The sequence below is a fragment of the Scyliorhinus torazame genome, chromosome 19 (genome assembly GCF_047496885.1).
Source record: "Scyliorhinus torazame isolate Kashiwa2021f chromosome 19, sScyTor2.1, whole genome shotgun sequence".
Classification (NCBI taxonomy): Eukaryota; Metazoa; Chordata; class Chondrichthyes; order Carcharhiniformes; family Scyliorhinidae; genus Scyliorhinus; species Scyliorhinus torazame.
Window position 1 is genome coordinate 128496973 of NC_092725.1, and position 26560 is coordinate 128523532.

General features: G+C 43.8%; 1 protein-coding gene across 2 annotated transcripts in view; it reads right to left on the reverse strand.

The window, feature by feature from the left end:
• Positions 1-5882: 5882 nt before the first annotated feature.
• mdm1 (Mdm1 nuclear protein) overlaps positions 5883-26560 on the reverse strand; it is a 32601-nt gene continuing 11923 nt past the window's right edge. Inside the window, exons 5-15 of one of the 2 annotated variants that reach the window (XM_072485201.1) lie at positions 16609-16776; positions 15840-15958; positions 15650-15731; positions 15351-15389; positions 14869-15044; positions 13906-14184; positions 12938-13101; positions 12047-12180; positions 9863-10109; positions 9166-9234; positions 5883-6364 (exon numbers count right to left, since the gene is read on the reverse strand). In XM_072485201.1, the coding sequence (XP_072341302.1) occupies positions 6249-6364; positions 9166-9234; positions 9863-10109; positions 12047-12180; positions 12938-13101; positions 13906-14184; positions 14869-15044; positions 15351-15389; positions 15650-15731; positions 15840-15958; positions 16609-16776 (1593 nt within the window). In that variant the 3' untranslated portion in view covers positions 5883-6248. The remainder of the gene's footprint in view (positions 6365-9165; positions 9235-9862; positions 10110-12046; positions 12181-12937; positions 13102-13905; positions 14185-14868; positions 15045-15350; positions 15390-15649; positions 15732-15839; positions 15959-16608; positions 16777-26560) is intronic. The other variant, XM_072485202.1, reaches the window with a different exon arrangement.

The following is a 26560-nucleotide window of genomic DNA, read 5'->3' on the forward strand; positions in this document are numbered from 1 at the left end:
ACATAAATATGAAAACGTTGCAAAGCCAGCACCAAGCAGTATCCCTTTGATGTTATTCACCCTATGGAGTCAGCTTTTGGTTTTTGGCAGCCAGCAACCAAGCTCAAAGTCTCCTTCTCAATCGTTGAATACTTCCTCTGGTGATCATTCAATTTCTTGGAAAAATATCCAATAGGCCACTCTATTCCTTCGTCGTTCCTTGAATTCCTTGAATCTGCAAAGGAGGGCGGTGTGTGTGGCGCAGTGGTTAGCACTGGGACTGCGGCTCTGAGGACCCGGGTTCGAATCCCAGCCCTGGGTCACTGTCCGTGTGGAGTTTGCACATTCTCCCCAGTCTGCGCGAGTTTCACCCCCAAAGATGTGCTGGTTAAGTGGATTGGCCACGCTAAATTGCCCCTTAAATGGAAAAATAAATAATTGGTTACTCTAAATTTTAAAAACAAAAATCTGCAAAGGGAGAATTGGGTCGTTGTGGGGTAGGTGGTCGCAGGCCTCGACGTGGGCGCAAGCTGCAGGTCGGCCAGTGGTCCCGGCCCCGCGGTAGAAGTAGGCAGCTGCCTAGGGGCCGCACTTTCCAACTTGATGAACCAGAGAAGGAAGACGGCATGCAGCTCAATTGCATGTCGGCACCTCAGTTTGTGCAGGTGAATGGGCATCTATTGGATATGGTGCTCGATACTGATGCTGCAGTTTCCATTGTAGGAAGGCAAACTTCTACCCTATTAAGGGGTACAACACTTGGCTTTGAGGAACACGGAGGCTCAATTGGCCACTTATACCAACAAACTGCTGGACATTGTGGCAATCACCATGGCACCGGTGGTTTATGGACAGCAGTCGACGTGCCTCCAGCTAATTGTAGTGAAGGGACATAGCCCAAGCTTGTTGGGCCACGATTGGTTGAGCCACCTACATCTTGTTTGGCAACACGTCTTCCAAATGGAATCCGGGGGTCTGAGCCAAATACTGGGAAAGTATCCTGAAGCATTTCAGCCCGGATGGTGGAAAATAAAGGGTGCTGTGTCCAAAATCCAGCTGAGATATTTCAAGAGCCCGTCTGATACCTTATGCGTTGCTGGCAAAACTGGAGACCGAGCTCAACCAGCTTGAAAGATTGGGGATCACCCCGGCACCTGCGATTTGCAGATTGGGCAGCGGCGGTGGTTCCTGTGCTGAATCTGGACAAGATGATCCGGCTGTGCAGTGATTATAAACTGATGCATTTGGACTGCTATCCGATGCCCCGCATTGAAGACCTTTACATTAAATTAGCAGATGGACTTCCATTTACTAAACTTGATATGAATCATACATTGGACTCGGCCTCCCACAATTATGCCATGATCTTTGCAGCCTGCATGAGTACACCAGGTTGCCTTTCAGCGTATCGTCAGCCTGTGCTATATTTCAGCGGATGGAGAACATTCTTTGTGGGTTTCTGCGTGTAGCGGTATATTTAGATGACATGCTGGTCCCGGAGCGACCAAGCAGGAGCATTTGGACAACCTGACGGAAGCTCTTCGGCATTTTTTGGAGTCCGTTTTTCATGCAAACGAGCACCACGAGAGGTTTCACCCGGTAGCAGAGAAGGTGCGCGCCCTTCAGCAGCCCCTGCCCTTGCGAGCTCCAATCGTTTTTAGGGCTAGTGAACTATTACGGCAAGTTCATCCCGCATCTCGCAAGATGCTGGCCCCCCTGCATCTACTTCTTAAGAAAAGCCAAGTGTGGAGCAGGCCACAGGAAACGGCTTTCAGACAAATGAAGAAACAGCTTTCGTCTTCTGGGTTGTTGACTCAATGTGATCCCGCCAAGCCCCTCATCGTCACGTATGACGCGTCGCCATACGACATTGTGGGCGTTCTCTCTCACAGGATGGCAGGGATCAGGTGATTGCTTTCACCTCACCAATCGCAAGTACACACATATAGAAAAGGAAGGCCTGACGGTGGTTTTTACAGGACGAACATTTCACCAATACGGTTACGGCCGCCATTTCACCATCATCATCAACCGCAAACCATTGCTCCAACTTCTCAAAGAGCACAGTGCCATTCTGCCCATCGCTTCCGCGAGGATTTGGCATTGGATCCTCTTGCTGGCTCAGATGGTTGAGCTGAATACCCTTGCCGACTAAACCCTCCATCTCGGATCGGTGAGTCGACCCAAATGGACCCGGTACTTTCCAAATTTCAACATCTCGTGATGTATGGTCGACAGCATCGACGGCTTCCGATGAATTGCAGGCTTCTCATCTAAGATGTCATAATTTAGTGTGGTGGACGGTGTCCTGCTTTGGGGTACGCATGTCGTCGCCCCAGGAAAGTGCCAGGGTTTGATCTTGCAAGATCTCCACAATGGACACCCAGGGGTGTTAAAAATGAAAAATGTTAGCACGCAGATACTTTTGGTGACCAGGCCTGGATGCCGACATTAATGTATCGCCTGTCAGGAGCACCAGAAGTTCCCACCAGGCCCAGCATCTCTACCCTTATGATTGGTCATGGGCTTGGTTGCATGCCAGTTTTGCCGTCCCATTTCAGGGTTTGATGTTCCTCCTCCTAATCGACGCCCATTCCAAATGACTGGAGGTCCACAAGATGTAGGGCAACGACCGAAGAACTACGTTTGTCTTTTTCTACCCATGGCATACCTGAGATATTAGTCAGGGACAATGGTACATCTTTTCTGAGCGAAGAGTTCTCTGGGTTTCTGAAGGCTAATGGGATACGACACAGCCGAATTGCCCCTTACCACCTGGCTTCGAATGGGCTAGTGGAAAGGGTGATCCAGACGTTCAAATGCTCGTTGTGGAAACAGTCTTCGGGGTCAATGAACACTAGGATGGCCCGATTCCTGTTTTGCTACCAGACCACCCCCCCCCCCCCCCCCATGCCATGACTGGGGTGGCCCCGACTGAGATGCGTATGGGATGGAGGCTTTGGACCCGACTTAGCATGGTCTTCCCAGATATCAGTGGGAAGGTGCATCACAACCAGGACATGGAAGGGCGTTTCCCCATTCAACATCGATTGTCTAGGCACTTTGTACCAGGCCACGCAATGTATGTCTGAAACTTTGTAGACGGTGCCCAGTGGATCTCCGGGACCGTCATCCACCAGACAGGGCCGGTTTCTTATCAATCGCCAGCCCAGGGTTGAGTAATGCAAAAGCACTCAGATCACATTAAGTCCATGCGACCAATTCTTGGTAGAATTCCTAGTGAGCGAAAAGTTCTTATCCAGCCGAAATAATGCCTGAATGGGCCAGAGCAGAACCCCAAGGGGAAGGATGCCAACATTAAAGAGGTCGTTGACACAGATTCGGATACGGAGACACAACCGGTGGTCTCCGATGAGGAGTTTACCGTATAGCAGTCTCCGGCAGCGAATCCGTCTCGGCATGCCAGTCAAAAGTGGTGTTCTCCTTCCCAGTACACACTGCCCGATCCTGGGCCATGGGTACACAACGCACAGCCACATACAAAGCGAGTCCGCGCCCTCCATCTCCGCAGTTGGAGGATTCTTGGACTTTGTGGTGGGTCATAACCCACATGGGACTTACAAAGGTGGCAATGATTAAACTCCCTGCGAGCTCCCCCATTAAAGGGATGGGGAAGCCTATACCATGTATAGTTATTCCCTGTATAAATTCGGCCAGTTAGATAACCAATGGGAGAGACCCGTTTGGGATCTTTCGTGCTCTGTAAACAAATGTTATTGTAATAAACTTTTATTTCCTTTTAACAACTTGGTGTGGGCTCCTTTCATGGTCAAACAAGACTACCCATTATCCTTCACCTCCATCCCCGACCTGTTCCTAACCAGGTCAATACTTCTGCCTTCAATTCCATGGGCTTCAACATTAGTCGACAGTCTTTTTGAGGGACATTACCAAATGCTTTCTGGAAGTCTATAAGTAATGTTCCCAGCCTCTACTCTGTCCACTAGTCACTTCCTCAAAGAGGCATGACTTACCCTTTACAAACCCATGCTAGCTGACTCTGATCACTGAAAGTCTTCAGGGAGCAGTTACTTGATCCTTAATTCTAGACTCCAGCTAAATTTTCTGACAGCAGATAATAGGCTAACTGGTCTATACTCCCTTGGTTTGCCTCTCTCATCGTTCTTACATACGATGCTCAATTTTCCATTCTAAAGGACAGTTCTCAAATTATACTAAGGGCATGTACAATGCTCATCCATTTATTTACAAATCCCGGGATGGAAAGCATCTGGTCCTGGGCATTTTGTCCTCTTTTGTGCTATTAAATTTCTCCATGTAGTGCTTACATTAATTTTGTTGAGTTCCTGAATCAAACGTAATTTTGTTGAATCTCTTCCTCCGCAGTCGATACTAATTCAAAGTAATTATTCAGCATGCCTTTCATTTCCCAATCATTGACACTTATAATTGTTTTTCAAGAGGCTTCTATTGCGACTGACTATCCACCCTTTTTGTAACTGTAGAAGTGTTTTCTGTTGGTTTTGATATCCCTTGCGAGTTTCTTCTCAAACTCCATTTTTTGTAGCCCTTACTGCGTCGCCCTTTTCTGCTCTTTGTATCTTTCCCTTTTGCTGGTTTCACACTTACGATTTTCCCTTCAGTTTGATATTCTTTCACCACTTTAGTTGTCCATGGCTGTCTTTGTCGAACTCTTGCCATGTTTAGGAGTAAAAACTGGTTCAGCATCACATTAAATTTTTTTTAAATGATTTTGCCCATTAACAAATTTGCCCAGTTTAGTGGAAAATCTCTGTCACTTCCCATTGAAGTCAGTCTTATCAAATCAAAAATCGTAGTGTCTATTTCAGGTGAGGGTACCCCTAACTAGACGACAGCATCTGACTTGTATGGCATCAAGAAACCTTAGTAAAAGTGATGTCAATGGGTATTGGGAAAACATTCTACTCGCGGGAGTTACACCAAACACAAAGGAAAACGGTTGCAGCTCTAGAAGATAATCAACTCATCCTCAGACTATCATTGCAGGAGTTCCTCAGGATAGTGTCCTAAGCCCAATTAGCTTCACCAATGATTGCCCTTCCAAGGGCTGTTCACGATTAATGCATTGTTCAGTTTCATTCACAGCTCCCCAGATAATGTCGCAGTTTATTCCCACATGCAGCAAGTCCTGGACAATATTCTAGTTTGGAATGATAGTTGGCAAGTTAAATTTGTGCTATGCACATGCTCGGCAGAGGCTATCTTCAAGAGAGGGTCTAACCATCTCCCTTTGACATCCAGTGGTCCCATCGAATCCTCAACCGTAACATCTTGGCATCTTAACCATTGACCTCCAAACTAGAGCAGCCACATAAATACCATGGCTACATGAAGTCTGAGGTGAGTGTCCTGTGCAGAATGGTTCACTCCCTGACGCGCCAAAGTCTCTCCATCATCTACAAGGCACATGTCAGAAGTGGGTTGGAATACTCACTTGTCTGGGCGAGCACAGTTCCAACACTCAAAAGTAGCCGAACACCATCAAGGGCAAAGCCATCCTTTTGAGTGGCACCTCCACCACCCCCCCCCCCTTCAACATACAGTCCTTCCACTATTACTACAAGATGCAATACAGCAACTCACCATGGCTTTTGATAGCATTTCTCAACACCCATGATCATTATCTAGCTGGACAAGAGCAGTAGGTGCATGGGAACAACATCACCTCCACGTCACACACAACCGAACTTGAACATAGATTGACATTCCTTCATTGTTACGAAGTCAAAATCCTGGAACTCCTTCCTTTCCCACTGCAGGGGTAACTTCACCATATGGTTCGCAACAGTTCAAGAACGGGCCTCAACACCTTCAAGAGGAATTCGCAATGAGCAATAAATGCTGGCTTGACCAGAGACATCCACAAATTGATTTTTTTTTTTTTAATTAAAAAAAATATCTCATTAAAATTTCAGCATACACATTCATTCAATTTTTACACAGAGAAACATGGCACAATGCTTTCTTCATATGGTGTAGAAATCAGTTTATATTTTATATATCAATATATTTTACAGTAAAATACTGGCAAACATCAAAATTTGAATCTTGGCTCTCAGTATGAACACACAGGGGTCAATGTAAAATCCCCCCAAAAATTAAATAACAGATAGACAGGAAAAGTATAACATTTAACACAGACATTCATTCAAATTTAAATGGATTCATTTCCCAGGTGTAAAAAGTAAAATCCTCAATAAAACCTACAGGTCCTTCTAGGAATAAACAATATTTCAAAGTTTAGTTCATGGGTTCTTGCCCCAGAAATGATCTCTCCTTTTCTGAGCACGCTCGAGAACTTGAGAGGCAAGTGAACTGGATGCTGCTGATCGGGCAGATATTTGCGACATTCGATCATCCTCTGAAAAAGAGAGAAGAGGATTGAATTGAACCCACATTTTTAGTTTCATTTAGTGTAATTTGACTACTACAAATTCATAAAATGACACTTCTCCACACAAAACGGGAGAGCCCCGATTCTCTTCTGCCCTAAAGTGACGTATCTCCGTGTTACTTGGTTGCACTAATTTTAATTATCTTCAACAGAATCGGGATTTGGGACAGAATCAACCAGGGTAGGCTGACAAGAGTTAGATAAAAATGGATGGGGGGAGGCTCCGCCAAGTATAAAACACCATCTGGGTCAAATGGCATCTTTCTGTGCAGTGTATCTGGTGTAGCCCATCCAGCAGTCTCAAACATCATGCTGCTCTTTGTCATACAATTAGTCTATAAGGAATCTAATGTGTTTAAAACTCATTCCATCTACATAAAATCTGGTAATTTCAGTCCTGCATTTATATATTTTCCCCCATCATTGTAGCACTTTTACCTGTATTACCAGTTAAAGAAATTGGATATTGTTTTACATTTAGTTTGAGGTTGCATGCTCTAGTTTGGGGAAGTGATTTTAGTTTGTTGTTCATCCTCCCCTCCTCCTATGGTTGCCAACCTTCAAGAATTGGCCGGGAGTTCCCAGGAATTGAAAATCAATTTCCAGGACACTGCTGTGGGCAATTCTGGGGAAACATCATAGGGACATTAAAAAATATAGGGTTTTTTTTTTTATAAAAACATTCTTTGAACATTTCGCTTTACCAGGTATAAAAATATTAAAAATGGGGAGGAATGAAAAAATGGTGTTTGGCCGACAGTCAAGTTTCATCTAATTGGATTATGATACTTTTAGCTTTCCAAGTGGCGCAGTAAGGCAGCAGGTCACAAGGATGGCGGTGTTGGCAGACAAATGGCTAGGGCTTCGGAGAAATTCTTGTGATGAAACCTCCAAGAATACATTTGATAGCAGTCACTCACCTGATGAAGGAGCTACGCTCCGAAAGCTAGTGATTCCAAACAAACCTGTTGCACTTTAATCTGGTGTTGTAAGACTTCTTACTGGGTAATCCCAGTGCCAATCCACTGGTCTCATTTTTTTAAAGTCATAATAATAGTTCACACTTTTAAGATGCGCTATGAACAAAAAATGCGGAGGGCAAAACGTGACAGTGAACAATCGTCAGTGTTTTGGGATTTTTATCTGAGCTGCTGAAGACGAGAAAGATATCTAGGTCATACTCAAAGCAGCTCCCGCTCTGTCTTGATTAGGAATGTACCTCTGCCTTCTCGGTATCTAAATAACCTGCACACAGTTCGATGGTCAAACAGAGAGCCTCTTCACTGCACTTTGGCTTTCTGAGATATATCACTTGGCCTCAATTGATCTTCCTTTACTTTGGAAAGCAGTAAAATAAGCACTTCACAGAATTGCGGCTCAGGTTTAAAAACTGACAGATTTATTCAACAATAAATGGCTACGTTAAGAGATGAAATTAGGCATTGTAAATTTACCATTAGACATACAAGACACAGGGGGCAGAATCTTTCATGGGAGTGGCAAAGACCGCTAGATTGCCGCTCCACTCTGCTCCTAATTTCTTACCTTACACTGGAGCTGCATATTTCCCACCCAGGCCTTCCTGTACCATAGTCACCCAGAAGTTACAATTGGTTTTATTGTAGGTCAGAATCATCCATAGTTCCAGAATTTCAAATCAGAGTTTCGGAGGGTTCGAGATGCAGGGAAATTGACCAACAAAAGCGGAAACATCCAGGACAATTTCCATGCAGTGCCTTGTGCAAGTATATCAGAGGGGTCCCCCCAGCGCATCGCCGAGGTACGACCCTCCAGAGAATGCAAGATCTGGGCTATAATAACCATTCTGTTGCCATTACCAAACTGCAATTTTAAATTAACTTATTCTTCAATATTATCCTCCAAGTGGTGTTTGTTAATGACCCGCCCTGGAATCTCTCTCTGGCCTATTTATTCCTTTCTGATGGTTTCAGGTATACCATACCTATTTTTAAAACCTGTTAAGAAATATTCATCAAATATGTTTGAAACAGTTTAAATAGGTCTGTGCTAAATTCCAAAAGAGCTGCCAATCGATATTATGTAAATAAACCACACAGGATGCTTGAATGGCTTCGCCCTCCTCATTGACAAAAATGCATTTTCAGCAAACACCATCCACCAGCATGCAAGCTTATTCCAGTTAGCTTTTTTCACCAATAATTTTGATTCCATTAGTTTTCCAAGTTGCTCTTTATTGAGCAGAGTTAACTCGCCCATGTTTCTTCTTTCCTATAGCTTGACTTCATTTCCTCCCCATGCTATTTGAATATGGGTTAATAGTCATAAATAATACAACTCTAGATAGGATATGTTTAGACAATGACAAAACTCCCATCAGAATCATTGTTGAAATGATATTACAGCTGTTCTTTTTGAGCCATAGTTAACTTAGGATTCTATAAGATGGTTCCGACATGTTGACAGCAAGCAATCTTTAAGCTGAATGCCATGCAGCACGGTAGCAGTCGTTAGCACTGTTGTTTCACAGCGCCAGGGTCCCAGGTTCGATTCCTGGCTTGGGTCACTGTCTGTGCAGAGTCTGCACGTTCTCCCCGTGTCTGCGTGGGTTTCCTCCAGGTGCTCCGGTTTCCACCCACAAGTCCCGAAAGACATGTTTGTTAAGTAATTTGCACATTCTGAATTCTCCCTCCGTGAACCCGAACAGGGGCCGGAATGTGGCGACTAGGAGCTTTTCACAGTAACTTCATTGCAGTAAGCCTACTTGTGACAATAAAGATTATAAATACCATTATCAGCAGCAGCTAGATCTGTTGATTGTGTCCTCAGCAGACTGGTCCGCAATCCTCCAATATTGCCTTCAAGTGGAGTTAAAAAATAAGTTACTATAGATTCCCAACCAGGCTTTAAAAATAATGCAATGCTACCCTGATTGACAAAATGTTGAATTATTTTGGAGAGGAGAACAGACAGAACAACTTTACTCAATTCAAAGAAGGGGGGGGGACCACTACCACACCCAGGAGGAGCAACCAACACTTCACTTTCACTCCAGAAGTTCACAGAAGAACAGAACTTAGTGTTACAATAAAACCAGGTACTGCACCAACAGTTTCACATTACGAGTCAAGAATGATCGGACAGCTATCCTGTGCTATTCTCGGGACTTGCCTGCTATACTTTATCACTGCAAATTCCAGTATGACTGAAGGGCAAGACCACAGCAATTTTGAACGGTGTAGCATAACTTACTTTTGTATTTATGCTTCTTTATAAAGCCATGGGTTTTTAAAAACAGTCTCATCAACTTATCCTGTTGCCTTAAAAGATTTCTAATTGTATATCCCCACGCCGCTCTGTTCTTGAATGTCCTTAACAATTGTACAATTTGGTTTATATTGTCTCTCTTCATTCTATGTTAAATTATCTCGCCAACTTCATCTGTTGGTCGGTCTCCGCTCGAATATTGACTGTTTAACATGTTACCATTGTGTTGGAACTCCGGATGTCGAAGGGTTCCTTGTATCCGATGAGGGCAGCTCCAAGATGGCGAAGCAATGACTGAAGATGATTTGGGATTAAAAAAGGGATGAGATTTCATTGATGCTAGAATAGAAGGTTCAGTCTTTTCAGGAGATGGGTTATTGAAATTTGCAGGCCCATATTCTTCTCTCAAAGGAATTGGATCGGAAGTCTTAACACCTGCTGCTGGGGATTGTCGGAGTGATTCAGTCTATGTAATAAGAAAAGACCATTATTTTTTGTGAGGTACTATTCAAATCATACGTTTTAGAAAGATTTTGATGCAAAGGTTATTGAATTATCCGATACATTAGCTTTGCGAAGTGACCTAGTAAATGGGGTCAATCTGGGGTTCCAATGATTGTAATCTAATAACTCTGCAATCCTTTCTAGAGAACCAATGTGGACGCAATGGCCTCTACGATTCTTGCCGAAAAGCCCATGCATGTAAAAATCACTGCGCTTGGCTACTGCTGTGCCACTTCTTCCAAATAAAAATATTTCATACTTGTCGTGGACTTCAGTAAGGCCTTTGACAAGGTCCCTCATGGTAGACTAGTACAAAAGGTGAAGTCACACGGGATCAGGGGTGAACTGGCAAGGTGGATACAGAACTGGCTAGGCCATAGAAGGCAGAGGGTAGCAATGGAGGGATGCTTTTCTAATTGGAGGGCTGTGACCAGTGGTGTTCCACAGGGATCAGTGCTGGGACCTTTGCTCTTTGTAGTATATATAAATGATTTGGAGGAAAATGTAACTGGTCTGATTAGTAAGTTTGCAGACGACACAAAGGTTGGTGGAATTGCGGATAGCGATGAGGACTGTCTGAGGATACAGCAGGATTTAGATTGTCTGGAGACTTGGGCGGAGATATGGCAGATGGAGTTTAACCTGGACAAATGTGAGGTAATGCATTTTGGAAGGGCTAATGCAGGTAGGGAATATACGGTGAATGGTAGAACCCTCAAGAGTATTGAAAGTCAAAGAGATCTAGGAGTACAGGTCCACAGATCACTGAAAGGGGCTACACAGGTGGAGAAGGTAGTCAAGAAGGCATACGGCATGCTTGCCTTCATTGGCCGGGGCATTGAGTATAAGAATTGGCAAGTCATGTTGCAGCTGTATAGAACCTTAGTTAGGCCACACTTGGAGTATAGTGTTCAATTCTGGTCGCCACACTACCAGAAGGATGTGGAGGCTTTAGAGAGGGTGCAGAAGAGATTTACCAAAATGTTGCCTGGTATGGAGGGCATAAGCTATGAGGAGCGATTGAATAAACTCGGTTTGTTCTCACTGGAACGAAGGAGGTTGAGGGGCGACCTGATAGAGGTATACAAAATTATGAGGGGCATAGACAGAGTGGATAGTCAGAGGCTTTTCCCCAGGGTAGAGGGGTCAATTACTAGGGGGCATAGGTTTAAGGTGAGAGGGGCAAAGTTTAGAGTAGATGTACGAGGCAAGTTTTTTACGCAGAGGGTAGTGGGTGCCTGGAACTCACTACCGGAGGAGGTAGTGGAGGCAGGGACGATAGGGACATTTAAGGGGCATCTTGACAAATATATGAATAGGATGGGAATAGAAGGATACGGACCCAGGAAGTGTAGAAGATTGTAGTTTAGTCGGGCAGTATGGTCGGCACGGGCTTGGAGGGCCGAAGGGCCTGTTCCTGTGCTGTACATTTCTTTGTTCTTTGTTCTTTGTCGTACCTCAAAAAGGTATTTAAAAAAAGGTACCAATTTCACTATTATACTGACCATCTTGTTTTAATAGGTTTCAAATTAGAAGCTTAAAACGGCAAATATCAAAGTGGATATTTAGTTTAAAAAATTAAAACAGTCATGTGAAAATCTCATCTGAATAAAGCACACAAAATATGAAATGCAGGTCTGAAGCCAAGGATCTTGGTAGAACAAACTTCTCAATCCATTACATTTTGAAACAGTTCCGAGAGCCAGTTTTGCCTTCCCTAATACAGGAGCCCTGAAGTCAATTCCAGCTCCCCTACTGGCACACCATCCGAGACCAGTTGATCGGTCACTGACGGGACTGACCCAATCTTGAACCTGCTGGACCTGTATAACCGGAGCTGGTCAAGAATGACCTTTTCTAACGGGAACCAAAGATATCCCTCATGTAAAAGTTCTGTACCTTTCTCAGCATTTTGCTTGGTGATTCTGATAAATATTTATAGGGCGAATACGGTTTCCCCAATGGAGGCTGGGTTCTTCTGCGATGAGGTGATGGTGATCTGACTTTACAAGGAGAAATTAACACAGCACCCCCTGGTGGAGAGAAATTGGTAAAATTAGGATGTAATAATTATTAAATACTTAGTCTAGTGGGGCTTGTAGATAACATTTTAGACTCATTAAATAATCTTTCCCTACTTCACGCATACCACTTACATAAATACTTACAACTTCAGAAACTGCAACACAAAACATTTTATGCCCATTAGAAATTCCAGGGAGCATCCACCTTACTTTTGGAAGGTCTTTCGTCAGAATTGCCTGTCCCAGTGCAATCTTGCTGCTTTCAAAATTTCTCCAAGTCGTCTCCACTTCTCACCCCCATTTCTGCTTATCCTGACCACTTCCCACATTCTCGGTTTTCATTTCTGCTGATTCCCTAATTTTTGGGGATTGAGAGTTCCACGAACAAACAACTTATTCATGCAACTGAGCAGTGGTTAGCTAACGCTAGCCAGTATGGATACTTCCCAGAACATAACTTTGACCAAGAAAGCAAGAAGTTGAAACACGGTGCAGGCTGAATGAGCGGGGAAAGGAACAAACTGGGGTAGGCAAGAGAAGCAAAACAATAGTAGGGTGGGCTAGAGCAGCAGATTTTAGGATGGAATGCTCCAAAATTTCCTTTCAATTTAGTAGAAAGAGTTTTAGTCAAAGCTTTTATTACAAAGACAAATCTCCACAACTTTCGAAATCACACATAAATGCATAGGTGTAAAAACAATGGAATAGCAGCAGTTATTACAGATAGACCAAATATTATTTGTACTAAATTAAGAAATGGTCATACCGACAGCTGGTGTGGTCAGATCATGGTGTGTTCTCTGGGTTCCACCAGTTGTCTTCAGTGTTGGGGTAGGCACTCGCCCACCTGCATCAGAACCAAGCTCAAACTGTTCATTTGATTCTGACTTAATGGTTGCTGCATCTTGTATGTTTACAGGGGCTGGTTCTCTGGAAATTAAATTATAATCAGTTCTGAACGCAATTAGTTCTTTTGGTTATCAAGAAAGGAATTTGCGCAAGAAGTAAATAAAATATGTTTAAGCACAACTCAACCTTCTTCATTGGTGCAGAAAACAGCCAGGGGGGGGGGGGGGGGGGGGCGGCAAAAAACATAACAAACATGCCAAGTATGTTTAATTTCTGTCAAGCTTCAGTGGGGCATATTTTCACTTGGAGATCTTCAATCTAAATCCCAGAGGCAGCTTTGCATTAGCTCCTCAAGCAAATACATGCAGAAAAATATGAAGTTACAGTTCCATTATTAACCAGCACTACAATTGCAACATAATAATTATCAAAATTAGTATATATAGCTCTAAAATAGGAAATTAAAGACAAAGATTATTTATATGGACGTTTAAGGAATATTTGTTTCCTTTCTTGGAAACAAAGTGAGGTTTTGACTATATAAAAGGATGTAATATCTTAGCCAAAATGATTCCAAAGTTTGGCCTCATTTTAATATTTTTCCCCAACTAACATCATCCCCATCTAAAACCAAAAAGAAAATGCTGAGAAATCTCAGCAGGTCTGGCAGCATCTGTAGGGAGAGAAAAGAGCTGACATTTCGAGTCCAGGTGACCCTTTGTCAAAGGTCACCTGGACTCGAAACGTTAGCTCTTTTCTCTCCCTACAGATGCTGCCAGACCTGCTGGGATTTTCCAGTGTTTTCTTTTTGGTTTCAGATTCCAGCATTCGCAGTCATTTGCTTTTATCCATCTCCATCTACTATGCATTTCAACCAGTAGCTACCTTTCAACAACTGCTTCCACGTTTCCTTCAACTTCTACCTCCTTCTGAGTTTCATAATTCTGGTCCTGGTCGCCTTCTGGTAGTTCTGTTCTGCATGGCTTCTCTTCCTCATCTGTCCATGCCAATCTCCTGCTGACTGGAAGAGTGGGAACATGTGGCACAGCATTCTCTCTTGCATCATTGTATTTTGCCGTGGCCTTTTGTGGTGATGTAGCATTCTGTGCTTCGCCAGAGTACATCTCTCGTCTTTCTGTGCAAATATTTGGCGTTTCTTTTGCCCTAAAATATAAAAAGATATGTTCCCATCTGGTTGGATATTGTAGCAACACTTACACATCATTCACAAAATGGGCTTGATTCAATAAACCCACAATTTCTTTGCAGGTGTATGGTACGAGCATGTAACATTATCAAACTTAAGCATACAAACTTTTTCAGTGTTGCACAAGAATAGATTAATAATCTTTATTGTCACAAGCAGGCTTACATTAACAATGAAGTTACTGTAAAAAGCCCGTAGTTGCCACATTCCGGCGCCTGTTCGGGTACACAGAGGGAGAATTCAGAATGTCCAAATTTCCTAACAGTATGTCTTTCAGGACTTGTGGGAAGAAACCGGAGCACCCGGAGGAAACCCAGGCAGACACGGGGAGAACATGCGTCCTCCGCCCAAACAGTGACCCAAGCAGGGAATCGGACCTGGGACCCTGGCGCTGTGAAGCAACAGTGCTATCCACTGTGCTACCGTGCTGCCCAATTGCAAGGCTCCCATCTGTGATAGATGACAATTAATCCAAGTGTTAAAATAAAAATAACTCCACCGCCATCAAAACTATTAAGGCTATTTTCTGCTGTGACGCATGGTTAAAAACCAATTCAAAAAATATACTAATCTACTAGTCAATATTTGCACACAATTCCTTTTAATTACATTGTGCTGGGTCATTAGTCATTAATTTATACCTTGCAAGATCCAGGGCTTCAACGTTGTCACTAACTGATTCTTCAGTATCCGATGTCGAGGACGCCTCCCACAACCGATTTTGTTCAGACAGAATTTGGATGAGATGATCCCGGGAGAAGTGTGTGCCCAGTGCTCTCCTCTTATATGCTTCAGCTTTCTCTCGAAGTTCTTTCACCTGTGATAACAGAGCAGGAGAAAATTTATCACTATTTTTTTTTTTTTTAATCTTTCTGCAAAATTGTTCAGTCTTGGTTCAATATGGTGTACTGTTAAAATCGACGTACAGAGAGTGAGAGGTGCTTTTGCTAAATACAAAAAAATTGCTGTCCTTCTATCCACAGAAACTGCAAACAATACTGAAATGCAACACTAACATAACAGAATAGTTGCTAATTTATAACTACTTTCTTTATAGTTTCTAAATATGCATTAAAAGAAAAACAACAGCAAGAATTAAGAAAAATACAATCTAAAAACTAACCTCAGCATACCAATAAGAATTTAGGTTACTTTCAGTACCCTACAGAGGAAGAAGGTAGAGATAATTTCAAAATAATTTGTTTTAGAACAATATATATTCAAAGGTAGCGAAGCGTCAAGAATTCACAGAATGCACTGACTAAAGAACTGCACTGCAGTGCTAAAGCGCCCCCTAGAGTCCCCTTTAAAAAACAGTTATAAAAATATTATAAAAATTAATTGACCTTACCAAGTGCCAATGAATTTCACATACTGGTGTCAGAAACAAGTCTTAGTGCCTTAGTGCCATTGTTCACCTACCCCTTCAGATCGGAATGTTCTCCTTTTATAGTCATACTGACAAGGAGGCCGAAAGTTAGTCTTGTACTCAGACTTAACATTTCTGGGGAAAAAAAACAGAATTACATGAATTAGGATTTCTAAAAAATAGAAATGTGGTAAAACATGCTTTATAGTTGACCTGTGCGTTTGAAATTTAAAAGTCACGTACCTGAGCCCTTTGCGTGAAGATACAGACTGATGCAGATTCTGTTGGTTGAGAAGCTGCTGGTCTTGAAATAGTTGTTCCTCTGCATCCCCTCGCTGGTCCTTTGAGGTCGACCCTGTTGACTTAGGATGGACATGCTTCAGATTATTACTCTGAATAAAATGAAAACTCAAAGCCGGAGACGCGCAAAGACAATTACGCCGATGGTTTTTCAATTTTTTTTTTTAAAAGAAAGGTTATGATGCTATTTTTCGTTGTTGTACAAAATATTAATTTTGAGAAAAAGGAGAAACGACTGAAAATTGGGTTTTTTGAGACAAAATAAATAACCATGGAAGGGAAGGATATTTTAAATCATTTTCAACCATTTGATATATTTCAGAGCGTCGTTTCGAAAGGATACAAAAGAATTAGATCCTACTGGTGACACATTTAGTCTGCGCAGAACTGTGCGATGGTGACGGTATTCTGTACCAGGGATTGCGAACCCTTGTGATAATATTAAATAATAAACGCTAATGTCAAGAAAAACGATAACCCTGCAAGTAACAACATGAAATTGCAAGGAAGGATTATCTAATAGCCAATTACAGTGACCAGAGAGCACATTCCCCGTCAACCTTACTCCCCGTCAACCTCTCCAGTTGAGGAAAGGTGACAAATGCATAAAAAGGAAGAGACATTTTGAAATGTGTTCAACGGGTTCACAAATAAATTAGCTTTGTTTTACTTGATCGTAAACAGAAAGAATGAGCAGGGAATATCCAATTACCTTTAGTGGGGAACGATCCTCTTGTTCAAACGCTAAAGCTTCAAAGTTTTTACGGAGGCGTGGTCCTTTAGGTTGCTGCATACCTTTGAATTGACTTGAATATTCTGTTTCACGGAGCATCTTCCCCAATTTAAATGAGGGAACATGCTTATTTCTGGTGTGAATAATCTAGAGACAGGAACAATATTTCTTAATGTTGTGAATGAAGATTAATAAATAACAAATAACACAGCACTCAAAGAAACTACAATCCTCTCGTTTAAAAAGTATTAATTAAGAATTTATTGGAAGATGACATTGCTCTAACTACATTGTTCACTAATGAATCACAGAATACAGTGCAGAAAAGGCCCTTCGGCCCATCAAGTCTGCACTGATGCATGAAAACACCTGACTATTCCCATTTGCCAACCCATAGCCTTGAATGTTATGATGTGCCAAGTGCTCATCCAGGTACTTTTTAAAGGATGTGAGGCAACCCGCCTCTACCATCCTCCGTCTTCCTTCCAGACCGTCACCACCCTCTGGGTCAAAAAGGCTTTTTAATCAGATCCCCCTAAACCTCTTGCCCCTGACCTTGAACTTGTGACCCCTCGTAACTGGCCCTTCAACTAAGGGGAACAGCTGCTCCTTATCCACCCTGTCCGTGCCCCTTATATAATCGTGTACACCTCGATCAGGTCGCCCCTCAATCTTCTCTGCTCCAGCGAAATGAGACAGGAATGGTGTCAAACATATTAGTTTTGTTTCACCCAACAAGAATAGCTCCCACGGAGCTGTCAGTGAATTCAGTTTCATCACGTGGCAGGATTTACCAGCTGATCATACCAGCGGGAGATACCTGCCCCACGCCGGCGTATAGGTTTCCCAGCAGCGAGGGCACTGTTAACAGGAAATCCCATTGACAGCAGCGACACCAGTAGATCCCGCTGGCAGGCCGCCTCCCCTACTGAGAAACACGCAGTGGGGTGGTCAATTAATCCCACCCATTGTTTATGCAGTTATCTGAATTGGGATATAAATATATGTCGACTTTGAACCACAATGCTTTCTAAACTTGTCCCCCATTAAAGGTATTCTATGCGATTAACGTTCTGTTTACCAAGACTTGTAGATCTCTTATTGGAAAAAACACTAGTGTATAACTGAAACCTCGGAGGCAGAGAAAGCAGCTGTAAATCACCGTTCTCAACCATGCACCAAATCTTCTCCCCAAAACATGTTGGTCTATCCCTCCTTCAGTCTCTGCACTGAGTGATTCTTCATTCTCAGTGATTTCGACCTCATCTCAATTCACGTTATCCGACTCCATTGATTTCACTGTCCTAACCTCTGCTGCCATTTAAATTCCCATACCTATTCCTAGTCAGCTCCTCCAGCTTGCCATTTTGCATGACCATTCTATTCTATTCTCATTAGACTTGATTTTTAGTAGCCGCCCAGGCCGGGATCAGAGGTGGACGAGGACTATAAATGTCACCACTGCCCTGCGTACCAGTGCCCCAGCTCCATCCACCTTGAGCCATTTTCACAGAGGTGGGATGCAGCAGGCCTACCCCCTGCATGCGTGTAGTGGGCAGACTATTTCTTTATGGTAAATTATGTGCAATTAAAAGGCCATCAACGCCAGTGGTTGGAGTCATACCTAGCACAAATGAAGATGGTTGTGGTCACTGGAGATCAATCATCTCAGTTACAGGGCACAGCCGAGTCCTAGGCACACCCATCTTCAGCTGCTGCATCAATGAACATTCATCCATAAGGTCAGAAGTGGAGATGTTCGCTGATGATTGCACATTGTTCAGCATCTTTCGTGACTCCTCAGATACTGAAGCAGTGCATGTCCAAATGCAACAAGGCCTGGAGAACACTCTGGCTTGGGCTGATAAATGACAAGTAACATTTGCGCCACACAAGTGCCAGACAATGACCATCTCCAACGAGAGAGGGAGAGAAACTAGCTGTTTGCCCATGACATTCAATGGTGTAACCATTATAAATTCTCAACTATCAACATCCTAGGGGTTACCTCCTGACTCCCCAAAGCCTGTCGACAAGGCACAAGTAAAAGGGTGTGATGGAATACTCTTCATTTACCTGGATGGGTTCAGCTCCGACAACACTAGAGATTATTGACACCTCCAGGACAAAGCAGCCCGCATGATTAGCACCACATCCACAAACATTCATTCCCTCCACCCTGACAAAGGGTGGCAGTAGTGTGTACCATCTCCAAGATGCACTGTAGGAACTCACCAAGGGCCCTTACGACAGTTGTCATGGAGTGTCCCTTTAAGAAAGGTTTTTGTCTTATCACATGGATTCAGTGGTGTCATTGTGCGGGTGGAGCTGGGCTGTGGCTCTCGAGTTTTTACTTTTGCTTTGGGTTTGGACTGGTTTTGAACTGCACAGGTTGAAAGAAGTGTCTATCTTCATTTTCAAAGGTGTTTCCAGACTGCTTGATAACTTAAAAGAGATAATTGCTTTCTGGAAGGAATTCAAACCAGCTGTTTAAAAAGGGGAACCAGTAAGAATGCCGTGTGCCATGCCTTTGAAAAGGGGTTTCTGGTTTTACTTGTATTTTGTTATTGAATTGGAACAGTTAAGGGGGAATTCATTAAGGGTTATACATAATTACTCTAGCTGTGTGGGGTCTTTATGTTTGTAGTTGATAAAAATTCTCACTGTGTGTGTTTATACAAATGTTAACTAAATTCATAGAATAAACCTTGTTTTTTGATTTAAAAGCGCCTCCTGAAGTCTGTTGAATAACACCTGAAAGGCAGGCTCTTGTGCCAAATTCAACATAAAGGTTGTAGGTCAGGTGTACTCCAGAATATACCATTGAGTTGTTAAACCCTGGCCCATAACACAGTACCTACCAAACCCTCTAGAAGGACAAGGGTAGCAGACACTAATGAATACCACCAGCTGGAAGTTCTCTCCACTTTGACTTGTAAATATGTCACCATTCCTTCACTATTGAACGGTCAAAATCCTGGAACTCACTTTTAACAGCACTGTGCATGTACCTACATGACATGGGCTGCAGCGGTTCAAGGAGACAGCTCACCACCACCACCTTCTCAAAGGCAATAAACGCTGGCCCAGCCAACGACGTCCACATCGCATGAATGAAAAAAAGAAATCAATCTGTTTCCAGGTAACCGCAAGCAGCAGGGGCCTGCCAATTGCTTGGACCTGACCTCCCAGCACATGATCTGGGGCCAGCACTTCAGGCAGTGTCATGTGAGAGTACCTTTAAGACATGGATGTTTAAGCAATGTACCTTTAAGAAAACAGTGATGTCAGAGTGGGTGGAGCTGGGCTTTAGGTCAGCCATTTTGGCAGTTTTTAGTTTTAGTTTGAAAAAGAGCTTGTGTGTGTCTGTGTGTTTCCAGAGAGCTGCAGTTTGGAGGAAAAGAGCTTGGGGAGTGTCTGTGTTTTGCAGTGAGCTGGATTTGCTGTGATGTCTGCCATGAAAGACTATCGCTGGATCATTTGGGTGATTTAAACTCATAATAGTAAAGCCTTTAACCTGATGTGATTCTGTTTAAAGGTGTTAAGTCTCTTGAAAGTTTGAAGGAACATTCTGAGGAATTATTTACTGTTGCAATATTTTCTGAGTTATCTTTGAAGTAAGGGGTGTTAAGAGATCCAATGTTTATTTAAGATGTTAAGTTGAGTTCATGGAATAAACATTGTTTTGTGTTTAAAAACCCATGTGTCCATAATTGTAATCCCACTCCTAGGGAACAAGCCATGTGCTAGGAAAAGCAACAAATACATTAAAGGGGGAGGTTGGTTGAACTTCATGATACATTTTGGGGTTCTGAAAACACCTCTCCCATAACAGCAGGCAGAGAGGCCTGCCTGTCTGCCAGGGTGTAGCATGTTGCTCTGTGGAGGGGGACACATCCCCTGTCCCACTTACCCCCGGGCCAGCCCTCACTCCCCACAACAGAGGCCTGGCTGAAAAATCCACTTAATACTCATTGCAAAAGTTGGAGAGAGGTGCCTCCTTATTTACATTCCATTGAAGCCTAGTGCTCTGCTAAAGCTGCAAGTTCTCCAATTGTCCCTCCAGCTTCAACTATCCTTAAACTGGATGGTGAAAATGACCTCGGACCAGTAATTCGCTGCTGAAGGGGGGGAAAAAAATCACAATGGAAAACTCTTGCCTACAAAATGCGGCTTGTGACTCACATTGCAGCTTCATATCAAAAGCTCATAGGGAAAACCCTGCCTCAATTATAGACTGGGTTATCGCTGCTCACTTCCTTCTATCCCCACACCATCCCAACCCTCTTCTTCTTTGCAACACCACTTCCTTTTGTATTTACTCCTGACAGAAATCCTTCCCCAAGTTAGTTACAGCAGCAGATCCAAACTCTTACCGAATAGTCTTTGGCCCTCCATTCACCATACTACTCTGCAAACTTTAGATCTTCTCAGTTAAATGCTCACTTGTGCCTGGAGACCCTACTGGAAACCAGCCTCCCTCACAGGAACAGACCAATCTGTTTAGATATTAGAATTAGGAATTACAAGCCAGATGGAAGAAATCTGCGTTTGATACAAAAAATTAGCCTCACTGAGGACACGAAGAGCTCCATATTTTTACTGGCAGTGAAATATCAATGAAAAATACTGCATTTGCACATAAAGTGTGCCACCTAACATGGCATTGGCACCAAATGCAACCCTCAGTAAAACCCCGATCTTTCAATCCGATCATTCCCTCCGATGCAGCCCTGGTTTTATAATAATATCTTTATTAGGGCCACAGGTAGGCTTACATTAACACTGCAATGAAGTTACTGTTAAAACCCCTGGTCGTCACACTCCGGCGCCTGTTTGGGTGCACGGAGGGAGAATTCAGAATGTCCAATTCACCTAACAAGCACGTCTTTAGGGACTTGTGGGAGGAAACCAGAGCACCCGGAGGAAACCCACGCAGACAAGGGAGAAAGTGCAGACTCTGCACAGACAAGTGACCCAATGGAACGCAGGTCCCTGGTGCTGTGAAGCAACAGTGCTAACCACTGTGCTACTGTGCCACCCACAGCATAGTTTTATCATTCATCATTAGATCAGGCACTAATGGACCCTGCCCTCCTCAGCTAAAACTACTCACTACATGAACTGGAATGCAAAGGTTTTTCCTCCACTGCTAACCATCTTCTTAATCCCACTCTCCTGCTATCCTCCACCCTCTGTCCCAAGTGCTCCTTCATCACTAAAGTAGAGACTACTCATCTAGCTGCCTCTGCTGCATTCCTTCCTTCCTATTATGTACCAAACCCAGCTTCCCCTGATCTCCTCTCATGTTACCTTCAAGTTTATTTGTTCACATGACCCATCCCAGCTCTCTCAACTCAATTCTGACTCTTCATTCACCTGAGGAAGGAGCAGCGCTCCGAAAGCTAGTGACATCGAAACAAACCTGTTGGACTTTAACCTGGTGTTGTAAGACTTCGTACTGTGCTCACCCCAGTCCAACGCCGGCATCTCCACATCAATTCTGACTAATCAACTTCCCTTCCTGATTTCTATGCTAACATTACAGATGATTCCCTCTGTTCAGGTATTGAGCCTTAATCCTTTTTAAATCTGGCTCCTCAAAATAAAAGCTACCTTTATAAGTAAACCCTTATGTCCTTGTAAACTAATCCCCTTTTTCAACATTCCATCCTTCTCCAATTTCCTTGAAGGTGTTGCACCTCCCAAATTCAAGTCAATCTTTCCTGTCCTTGAAGGTGTTGCACCTCCCAAATTCAAGTTGATCTTTCTTGTATCTTCATGTTTGAACCCAACATCAGTTTCCATACCCCCCACAGCACTGAAATAGCATTAACCAAAGTCACAAATTATATCCTGCAACCATAATTACATTATGCCATTTCTCCACAAGGGCAGTGGTGGAGAGGCCAATAGGTCTGTTTAAAATGAGGTTCCGATGTCTGGGCTGCTTCGGCAGCGCCTACAATATCCACCAGAGCAAATATATCTCCTGCCATTGTTTGCTGTGCTCTGCATAATCTTTGCTCTGTCTAGGGGAAAACCACTGGACCAGGAGGACACCAAGGCAGATGCATCTGCCTCAGAGGAGGAATCCAAAGATGACTCAGATGCAGAGCCTGGGCAGGCAAATAGTGAGGGCGAAGAGGCTGAGATGAGGAACCTTCAGGGTCACCAGGATGCCTCATGTCTGCACTGCTTTAGCTAGGCTGACAGGGCTTGCCTTCCACCTGAAAACAAGGACACTGTCTCTTTCCCAGACATTTCCACACGTCATGCAGGTGAGATCACTATCTCCACTGTCTCAGAAGAGAATCTCCAAGCCATGCCTGGCACTCCTGCGAATGCATACTAAAGAATCGGTCTCAACCTCAACAAGTCCTTTACCAACCCTACCCAGGACAAGGTCTAGTCTCTCCTGTTGTATTCTGTGATGACCGTTGTAATGATGTACACAGAACATCTAGTTATTTAACTAGAAAGATAATTAACAAACGCGTGGAAATATAACTAACGAAGTATAATGCAGACAACGGCTACTAAATGAATTCAGTGAAGCCTCCTGGAGCTACTCTAAGTGCGACTATCCTCATCTACGATTCACTACCAACTGACTGGTGTCTCAAGTCACATGGCAGAATCGCCACCTGCTGGTCAGAGGTCATACCGATAACTATGTACACTGAGACAACCATACACATTGATGTGTACATACATATCAACACATGCCCCCTTCTTTTGGAAGTATCAATATGTACAAATGTGACTGTACTTTAAACAACATGATATGCATGTATTGTGTCCAGTTCATTACAAGTTCAGTCCGTCTGGTTTATGACGTATTCTGCTTTATCTCCCGAGTGATGGCTGAGTCGGTGATCGTGGTCCGCCTTCATTTGTTGTGGGTGTTTCTGCTTGTTCCGTATTTGCTGCTGTGGATGTTTCTCTGATTGCTGGCTGATGGGTGGTTTGTGTCCTCTGGGATTACATATCAGCTGTTCTGCTGGGCCCAGCACGAAAGGACGTTGGCACTTTCAACAGCGTTCTTCGGTTTCTTTGCAAGAACCAGAAACCAATGTGGACCTGCCTGTTGCAGTACTTTCAGCCTTGACCATCCATTTCTATTGGCATCCCCCAGTCTGACCATATCACCTGGATGCAGTGGCTGGAGCTTCTTTGTGGATATATCGTAGAACCCTTTCTGCCTCCTCTTGAAGAAGCAGTTTCCACTTCGATCCACAGGGTGAGTTGCAATGGAAGGCAGGGTCATTCACAGCTGTCTATTCGTTAGCAACTGTGAAAAAGATCCATGCCCACCTTCTGCCACGGACATGGACTTCACCCATGTGCGTTGGCTCTGTAGCGGAATTTCTGACACGTGTCACAGTCATCTACCATGCCTGCAATGTCTTTGGTGGTACCTGGCCAATAAATTGTATCCCTGGCCCTGCGCGTGCACTTCTCATGGAGCTTCTTCAGCATGAGTGGCCTCAAGGAATGCAGAATCACAGGATTCCGCTGTCGCAGTAGAAGGCCATTCGCCTCACTCAATTCTGACCGCACATTGTAATAACCCGAGCAGGAACCCTTCGGCCATCCCTCTCGGAGACACTGGATTACCTTTTGTAGGACTATATGTCCTTGGCTATCTCTTCTTTTATTAGGCACAACTTCTCATCGTAGACTGGTAGAGATCAGTGACGAGATCAACATGGCATTGCACATCCTCATCAACCTGGTGTACCTCTTCAATGCCCGTGGCTGATGAAAGCGTGTCAGCGACAATAAGGTACTTGCCTGGTGTGTATATTAGGTCGGAATCGTAGCGTTGGAGCTTCATCATCATCGTACAAATTCTTCTACGCAATGGATACGAGTGGCCTGTGGTCAGTCTCCACAGGAAACGTCAGAAGACCATATACATAATCATGAAACTTGTTTGAACCATTAACTAATCTAAGGCATTCTTTTTCAATTTGCGCATAACTGCGCTCCGTCTCGGACATTGCTCTGGTTGCGTATGCCTCCGGCAGCCAGCTGTCGTCAGCACCCTGCTGCAGTAACCCCGCTCCCAGACCACCCTTAGACGCATCAGTCGAGATTTAGGTCTTTTTTGCCGGGTCAAAAAAATGCCAGGGCTGGCGCTGTGATCAGCGAGATACGCAATGCTTGCCATCCTGTTCAGGTCTGGGAGACCATTGAAAGATTGCATCCTTTTTTAATTGAATCTCGTAGTTGCCGTTTTCGAGGCCAGGTTAGGAATAAACTAAAAAGGAGCCCAAGAAAGGAATATCAGCGATCTAGAGTCCAAGGACTGATCCCATCTCCCGGAAACAGGGAGATGGGATAGGGTTGCCATCCAAGGACCCACAGAACCCATGAGCAGTGACAGAGTTTCTCAGGTGGCCAATCATACTTGATCGTCCGATGTCTTCAGTGGTCTCATGCAGCTACTTTTAAAACTTCCCACTGAGACGCCATTGGACCCGGTTCCCACCTCGCTCCCACAATCCTCACAGATCCTATGCGTCTTATTTTACGCTTGCCGGCACTTAAGTGGCCAGCTAATGTGATATTGTATTTTTTTAACTGATCTCGGGAGGAATCACGAAGTGCAGTCCCACCCATAAAATCTCCACAGTGCAGAAGGAGGCTACCCGGCCCATTGAGTCCACACCGACCCTCTGAAAGAGCACCCCACCCAGGCCAACTCCCCGGCCTTATCCCCGTAACTCAACCCAACCTGCATATCTTTGGACACTGAAGGGGCAATTTAGCATGGCCAATCCACCGAAGATGTACAGCTGGGAGGAAGCCGGAGGAAACCCACACAGACACGGGAAGAAAGTGCAAACTCCACACGGACAGTCACCCAAGGCCAGAATTCAGCCCAGGTCCCTGGCGTGGTGAGGCAGCAGTGCTTGCCACTGTGCCATGTGCGCACACCACGTGTAAAATCCTCAACCAAGTTTCTAGAAATGATTTAAAAAGTAAGAAATAGGAGAATGAGTAGAACATATGGCCTGCCGTGCCATCATTCAAAATGATAGAGGCTGATCTTTGGCTTCAGCTCTACTTTTACACCCACTTCCCATATCCCTCCATCTCAGAGACCAAAAATCTGTACTTCCCAGCCTTAAATGTATTTATGATGGCACACCCACAATCCTCTACGGTAGAGAATTCCAAAGATTTACATTGAGTGAAAAAATGTATCTTCATTACAGTCCTCAACTATTGGTCCCCTATCCTGAGACAGTGCCCAGTATTCTAGATCCCCCAACCAGGGGAAACATCTTAATATTTAACCTGTTAATTTCCTTTAACCATGAATGTTTCAATGAGATCACCTCTCATTCTAAACCCTGGAGAGTACAGACCCAATTTACTCAGCTTTTCGTTGTAGGATAAGCTTCTACATTACAGGGACCAATCTAGCGAACCGTTGCTTTCCTGCTTTTATTGCAATTATACCCTGCCTTGAATATGGAGATGGAAAACTGCACACAATAATCTTACATTGCCCCGTGCAATTATAGAAAGCCTTCTTTATTCTTGTATTCTAACCCCCTTGCAATAAAAATATCAATATGCCTTTTGATTTAAAAACAGAAAAATGCTGAAAAAGCTCAGTGGATTTAGCAGAATCTGTGGAGAGAAAAAACAGAGTTTGTGGCGAGATGAAACAGTGTTCATGTTTAAGTTCCTTTGACTCTTCTACAGAGCTGGAGGGGGAGAATATACTCGACAAGGGAGGGTAGAGTAGCTGGAACAGAGTAGAAGATCGGTGATTGGTGAGAGCTAGGAGAAATTACAACAAAAGGTGCTTAGGTCGCAAGACAGAGGAAGCGTTAATGGCGGGAGAAGGTGCTTGTAGCTGTATAAAGGTGGGATATCAGAATGTGTTAATGGGAGAATGAAGGACAATGCT